This window comes from Acanthisitta chloris, unplaced genomic scaffold (assembly GCF_000695815.1).
Source record: "Acanthisitta chloris isolate BGI_N310 unplaced genomic scaffold, ASM69581v1 scaffold9830, whole genome shotgun sequence".
NCBI classification, from domain to species: domain Eukaryota; kingdom Metazoa; phylum Chordata; class Aves; order Passeriformes; family Acanthisittidae; genus Acanthisitta; species Acanthisitta chloris.
This window is the reverse complement of record NW_008651076.1, coordinates 2,204-10,310: the sequence shown is the minus strand read 5'-3', so window position 1 is coordinate 10,310 and position 8,107 is coordinate 2,204. Positions and strand designations below refer to the sequence as shown.

The window sequence follows — 8,107 nt, the reverse complement described above, 5'->3', positions numbered from 1 at the left end:
GCAGGAAAAAACTTAGAACATTCATAAGACAAAAGATGATACAGAAAGAATTTTAATAAGCTTAATAACAATAACAAAAAAAAAAAGCTCTTCAGCTATAGCCAAAAAGCACAGAAAAACAAAGGAGGCTGTTTATCAAAGTGTCTCAAATACAGCAGCCCAAGCTCCCTGGAATGCAATTTCAAATTATACTTCAAGAGCAATATTAGAATAAAGTCTAAGTGTCCTAGAAGCCAGTAAAAAGGCTGACAGAAGAGGTTTGTCTTAGAAAAACAGTGTCACCATTCTCCTTCCTTCCAGAACTAAAAAACTCAGTTCCCAGACATCAGCGGGTAACAGCCGTGCACTTTTCTTTGCATTGAATTCATTATCCAACATGTTGCTCAATGAAGTCTCTTCATCACATGGCTAGTATGGGAGAATAGTTAGCTTGCTTTCAGGTCTGTTGCAGGAATTACGGAATAAAATCTAGGACAAAGATGCACAAGAAAATGTTTGACTCCTGATAATGCTGAGAGACTACAGAAGCGTCAGTGTGGGTATAATATATACATATATTTATTTGACAGAACATTGACACTTGGAGGGCAAAAACATTAGTGAGCCGGGAATTAAGATTATTTGGGAATGATTCCATGGGGCATGCTGGGATCATTGACACAGGCCATCTTGAAATTATTAAAACAATTTACTCACTCCTGGGTCTGTGTCCAGGCTCCAAGTGTTAATCTGACATCAAGGTGTGACCTGCATATATGACTTTCTCTCCACAGTGTTAGTTCCATCCCTAGAAGGACCCTGAGTACACCGCCCAGGTCTCCATCTGGATAACTGCACACCCATTCCCTGTCAGTGTGTTCAAAGACCAAACCCTCCACTGAGAACACAGCCTAATTAACGGGAAACTAAAAACATTGCCCATACTTACTATCTGTCCTTTCATGAACGGCAGCTGCTCTGAAATCATACAGAGAACTTGTGCAGGGGAAAAATAGCTACTAGTTATAAAGCAGAATGTAATTTCTTGACAGTACATCATCAGAACTACTAAAGCCAAATCCTCAGCAAAGCTCACAGTGCTCTGAAAACCTCTGGAAACCAGTCACACTACATAAAACCAATCCTTACAATTATGCATAAACATCTGTTTATGGTAAACTTGTAGAGAGAAAAATATTTAATGCTAATCTCCTTTAAACTCTCAACGCTTCGAAATCTACCGGATTAGGGATGATTGCTAAAGACAACGAATGAAAGCCAAGACTCAGAATCTTCCTTTAGATACTCCTCTGCTTTGTAATGTGAAGTGTTGTCCAAAATTTCCTAAACAGAAGTGCTATTCATAATTCAACATCATGCATGCCAGTGAACCATCATGCAAATAACAGAATAAAAATAAATTATATTTTGCCACTACAATTATTCATCCAGAAGCAATTGTTCTGCACAGTTTGAGGAACAGTGTTTCCCAAGAAGACATGACTTTTATTTGAGCACTCTGGTTGCCACCATAAAATAAGCTAATGTAGTAGTAATTATACAGTGTATATTTTAATAGCAGTATATTCCCTGCTATCTGCAACAGGCATGCAATGCTAAAGAAGTATAATTTTGTACTGGTATGTGCAGAAGTTTTTCATTCTAAACTAGAATAAAATAACAGCTAATTCCATACAAATATTTATATTCTTAACTTAGTTGGCTGATTGAGCAAAATTTGCTTGCAATATAAAGTATAATCTTTGCCCAGAAAGTCTCTTACAATCTGCAGGGTTTACGAATCACCCGGTCACATTATCAGTTACATGGTTACGAAAATACCACTTAAGGGAGAAAAAAAAATCAATTTAAAGCCTTGCAATGTAGCCAAAGCCATCCCAGGACATCACACAACATTCAAAGCTCAGGCTTGTTTAACTTTTGTGTCTCCTTGGAACACTGTTCACCAATGGCAGCTACCCCAGCCTTCCACTTCATATACTAAGCAAAACCACATTGTTATACATAAAGTAGCTTGGCAAAGGAAAGAAAGGGCCCTCTCATAACTGTAAATGCAATCCCCTAAGATACAGCACTGACCATGACACAGCACATTTTGAAAAAAAACAACATACTAATAAATTGATGACACAAAGAAAGTCCTGTACAATCAGCTGTAGAAAAAGTCTTTGCATAAACAACCTTACAGTAGACATTTGTTCCCTACTCAAAAACGACTTTACTGTATTTCACAATACTTTTTCTTTTACTAGCTGTCTTACAAAGTCTGCTATATATCATGGTTTGACAGGGCTGCCCATGTAAAAGAATTAAACACTTACTAAAAGTTGAACTTTAGAGAAAAGACATTAGAGTTAAAAAAGAAAAAAGCTCAACAGACTACTTTCAACTTGGGATGAATTATTTTCTTAATGAAATTTTGTGACTTATTGAAGTTGACATCAGTTGTAAGTTCAAAATTACTATGGAGGTCAGACAGGAAACACAAATATTTCACTACACCTTAACACTTAGTCCAATGTATTATGAAATATGAAAGTATGCGGCACATGCTAGAAACCTACAATATGCTCAGGTTTTGTACACATTACACTGAATTTAAGACAGTTAAATAATATACAAAAGGATCCCAATTTATTTCATAGGTTGAAAAAGTACAAAATATAGGCTGATATTTGTCAAAATATAGGCTGATATTTCAGCCGTCTCTTTTTAATCAGTTGACTGAAATCAAGTTTATGTTTATACAAATAATCTGAACACTCATGTAAATTATTACAGCTTTGCCATCTGCTGTCATCTACTTACCACTCTCAGCTGACTATTGATATTTTTTTAAATAACCTGACATAAAAGATAAAGGTTTGGACCCTAAAGTATGCTGAAATAAATACCTACACTAAGTACGCAAAACTCTCAAAAAACAGCAGCTACATAAAGTCACAGAGTTACATTTTGACTAAAAAACCTAAGAGTTTCAAAAATCTTCAGAAATCATCTTGGGGACAAACAGCAAAGAGAGTGATGCTGTCAGGCACCACCTTACAGCTGCTGTCACACAGATACCATATTATTATCTACCATATTATTATACAAGCCCAAAATTGGTCCCTTGAGTACCTGAAATGGCTTGCAGACAAGTAATGCTGCATATACTACAGCTTGGAAATACTTCCTACATAGAAACATCCCACCCAGAGGCTGCAGTACAGAAGTGACTGAAGAATTGGGAGTATATACCCACAACACTAAAGCCTGTTCTAACAACACACTGCTGCTAGAAATACAGCTTCTACATGTCATCTCAACCTTACCAAAGCACAGTCAGCTGAATAAAGCATTTTAGAGAACCTTTATTGTGCCAAGATTTAAGGACCTGTAACAAAATGCCCTTAAACACAGCCCTTCTAATCCATTTGAGTGTGTTCCACAATAAAAACACCCCACCTTTATGGGCCTATCAAGTTGTATACTGTAAGAATACACACACAGTAACCACTGAAAATGACATCAGTCTCTCTTTTCTTACAGGTCTTGATCACGCAGTTATACAAAATAACCACATACTGTTTTGCTGCTGTTCTTTTAAGACACCTCTCTTCTCCCAAGAATAATTCCAAAGTGGAAAAACCTTTCATCACACACCTGTACCTCTCTGTAATTTTTACTAGAGCTTCAGTAACACATCTCCTGAGAAAACAGAAGTGATTGTTGAAGAGATTGTGGCTCGGTAACTCAGCAAGAAATTGAATAATGACTTTGAATTGCTTCAGTCTTTCACTAGATTAACAAAGTTTCTGCAGCCCAGCTGCAGCAAGCTGGCAGGAATAAATTCTCCATACACTGCAGAGTATCTGACTGTTTCTAAGCTGGAGGCAAAGCCTGTCATTTTACAACTCAGTACTTGCTTCTTTCGTGTCCTCTAACAGAGGTACTAGTGTAAGGCCAAATAAGAATGGAACTCCCTGGAGATGCCTGCTGTGAGACACGTCATTGCATTTCTTCAAGAAATTTCAAAACAATAGCTTAAGGGCAACTTTTTCCATTAGAAATTGAGTTATTTTGAAAGAGTCAATATTTATAATAAAGGCCACAGTACAACAGACGAATTGAATTACTGATTTTTCAATCCAAATGTACGATACTTGAAGTTCAAAATGCATTCCAAAATTTCACATTCATTGTCTGAAAAGACAAACAAAACTCAAGTTTGCTTGCAGGTTATATAAAGTAAATACATCTCTGTGTTAATATAATGTGGACTTTCAGCCACATAAATACAACTATAACAGGACAGACAAGTCTTAATATTTTTACTTTCCATACATACTATAAATCTAAATAAAATGTAGTTACAAAGTAGTTAACATAAGTAAGAACATAATCCTGACTGTATTGTCTATACCTTCTCCTATCTTTATCATATTCCCTACCTGAATCGTCCAGTTTCTTTAGAACTTTCCAACAGCTGAATAACACTATTCTTATGCCACTTGTGGCAGCTTTTCTCCTGCACAATGACTACCTACTGATTTTAAAATCACCTGCCTTGTACTACTGAAAACTTCCAGCTTCCTGAAACATTTCCTGAACTGCTTCTCCACCAAAATCATAACTGCATTTATGCATCTTGTATTTCAGTTACTGACCATTTGGTAACATGTATACAGGTTTTATAAGTTTGTTCTACTAAACCAAGGAATCTGGCACATGACAGGATTCCTGTCTAGCCTAACAGACAATCCAATTCACACAACAACAGCATTAATTCTACAAACCTAAGCAATAGGAGAAATTTTGTGGCAATCACAGATAAGCTTCATGGAAGACAAGAGAGGAGCTTGGCTTTTAACAAAAGAAAAAGGCACCTGCAACTTAAGCAAGAACCTTCTGTATGGGTAATTTAGAACTCAGAATTTGGGAACATGGCCTTCCTTGCATACTACTGATAAGAACAGACAGAAGTTCATCACTGGCCTAAATAAGGTTCATTATGGTTCTCTAAATAAGGATGGATTTAAAAATACTTTTAATCATTGAAGACTTACTTCTTGCTAGAACAGTGGCAACACTCAGAGCCATAAGTAAATCCCAATAGTTGTACTGTTTGTAGAAGCACAGAGGATGTCACATTAATTGCTCTACTTTTGATACAAAGCATTTGAGACAAAGATGGAAGGAGCTGCTACACCAAAATTACCTCAGTATTTTTAATGTACATTTAATCCTTCAAAATGGCACACAAACACAAAAAGCACCACCTGTGCCTTCACAGAGATTGCATCAACAATGAGCACTGGCATCATCTGGAAGTCTGTGTTTTTGAAACACAGGCAACATTTAGACATAAAGAACAAATATTAAGATACAATAAAGCTACCACAACTACAAGATGTAGAAGAGTTTTACACAGATACTGGCACAGATTAGTGCACTGCAGGAAAAACTTTTGATATTTCATTGAATCCATGTGACACTACAAATATCCTAAAAGCTGATAAACTTTGCCTGACTCTCAGAAACATCCCAGAACTACTCCAGGAAATTCATTACCAGAAAAGGCAATGGATCCATAAACAGGGTTTTAAGAATCCAAGAGAGGCTCATGAAATTTTCTTCACAGCTGAGTGAGAAAAGGTTACTGTCCTCCTCTTTCAGAAACCAGAAATAAAGTAAAATGACCAAATATTACACTTTCTCTATCATCTCAAAAAGACATACGCACAGAAATTCACTTGAACAATGCTAAAATCAAAATTAAATGCTCCTTAAAGATTCCTTTCTGTAAACAGTGGTGCACATCACAATGAGAGCATGGCTTTCTACAGCAAAGACACCACCAGACACTGCTATGACTATTAAGAATATCAATACCATAACAGAGTCATATTATATCGCAACCATTACATGTGAAAATAAGACCTGGTACACTTCAGTGGCTCACTTGTATTGTAGGGATAAAACACCTTACCTTGAAAAGACTGTTTGGCTCTGTCCACTAGTTCTTCAATTGGATAACTTGCGAGATCCCCTCTGGCATGCTTAGTTTTACAGTAGGTACAAGCATTGAGACACCTGTTTAGAAGAAGACAATACTCAGTTTCCAGCCCAGAAAGTCTTTATATGCACTGTTGTATTTATTAAGTACATCTGAAAAAATGAGCATTGATATCTATGACCAGAAAATAGTAGCATTCCATTCTAAAATCAATGAAGTAGTTCCAAAAGTGCTTTGCCCTCCCAGCTTCTTAAAGTGTCTTTCACATCTGTATAAAAGGTGAAAAAATGATCAGTGGAAACCACACACAAACCCCAATAATTTACATATTTTTAGAAGGCTCTAATAGAATTAATAATTGCTCATTATGAGAGATGAATCTTCAGGCTTCCAATCCCACAACTACATAAAAAACCAACCTGAACAAGAAAATAAGGGAAAAACCAGTATGTATTCTTGAAAAGACACTTCAGTTCATTTTTCCTTCTTTCCTTTGGGGTGTATAAACAAAACAAATAACATAATGAAGAGAGAATCATCAACTAGAAAACAGCTTGGCACAAAAGACTGGAGAACTAATGAAAACCCCTATATCAAAATGAACAAATAATGAGAATGCTTTTAATTCACCTGCCAATGTAGTAAAGCCAGACTAATTCAAAGTACAAAGATGGAAAGATCAAAACAAACAAAAACTACCACTCATTCTAAGTTTTTCTTAGATTAGCCTTTTGTTCCTGGTACTGCCATGAATGCTAATAAGCAGAACATTATAAGAAGCTTGTTGTGCTTTTTTTTCCCCTTCCCCACTTTTAAGTTGATATTGCTCTACAGTTTATCTATGTTAAAGCATTTAAACACCCACAAAGCGCAAAAACCTAATTATAAATATTTCTCTTGTTCATGGTTACTAGAATACCATTAATTCTGTCCATTTTCACAATAAAAGGCCACAACTTCATAGAATCATTAAGGCTGCAAAAGACCTCCACGATCATCAAATCCAAACTTTGACCGAACACCACTGTATCAACTAAACCATAGCTCTAAGTGCCATGTACAGTCACTTCTTGAACACTTCCAGGAATGGTGACTCTTCTACTTCCCTGGGAATCCTGTTCCAATGCCAGAGCACCCTTCCTATGGAGAAATTCTTCCTGATGTCCATCCAACCTGTGCTTTCCCTGGTGCAGCTTGAGGCCATTTTCTGTCACTAACTGCCTGGGAGAAGATGTCAACCCCCACCTGGCCACAACTTTCTTTCAGGTAGTTGTAGAGTGTCATAAGGTCTCCCCCGAGCCTCCTTTTCTCCAGACTAAACAAGTCAGCCTCTCCTGATCAAGACTTGTGCTCCAGACCCTTATGCAGCTCTTCTGCCCTTCTCTGGAAGGGGCATGCTCCAGCCCTCAATGTCTCTTCTAGTGAGGAGCCCAAAACTGAACACAGGATTTGAGGTGAGGCCTCACCAGTGCCAAGTACAGGGAGACAATCACTGCCATAGTCCTGCTGGCCACACTATTGCTGACACAAGCCAGCATGTCATTGGCCTTCTTGGACAACTGGGCACACTGATGGTTCATGTTTTAGCCTCTGCTGACCAGCACCCACTGGTCCTTTTCCAATGGGCAGCTTTCCAGAGCCACTCAATCCCAAGCCTGTAGTGTTTCATGGGGTTATTATGACCCAAGTGCAGGACCTGGCACTTTGCCTTATTGAATCTCATAGAGTTGGCCCCAACCAGTCTGTCCAGATCCCTCTGTGGAGCCTTTCTACTCTCTAGCAGATCAGCACTTCTGCCCAACTTAGTGCCATCCACAAACTTACTGAGGGTATATTTGATCCCCTCATCCAGATCATCAATAAAGACATTAAACAGGACAAGTAAAATGTTTGGGTGCCAGAAAAGGCAAACACTAAGAACAGGAGTATTACTATAGAACTCTCAAAACAGTACTGAAAAGGTAAAGATAGTGCCAGCTGTGTTCTGATCAAGTCATCAGCTACAACACTGTTTACTACTTAAGATATACCTTGTCTTCTGTTACAATATCTGGCATCTCCTGACCAGCTGATTACTGCTTTGCAAACTCTAAAGGTTTCCCTTCACAA

At 37.6% G+C, this 8,107-nt stretch overlaps 1 protein-coding gene across 1 annotated transcript in view; it reads right to left on the bottom strand.

The window, feature by feature from the left end:
• LOC103799264 (threonylcarbamoyladenosine tRNA methylthiotransferase-like) overlaps nucleotides 1-6,075 on the bottom strand; it is a gene marked incomplete at both ends in the record, with an annotated part of 113,771 nt that extends 107,696 nt beyond the window's left edge. Inside the window, one exon of the mRNA XM_009071573.1 lies at nucleotides 5,972-6,075. Within this exon, the coding sequence (XP_009069821.1) occupies nucleotides 5,972-6,075 (104 nt within the window). The remainder of the gene's footprint in view (nucleotides 1-5,971) is intronic.
• Between the last annotated feature and the right edge of the window lie 2,032 nt (nucleotides 6,076-8,107).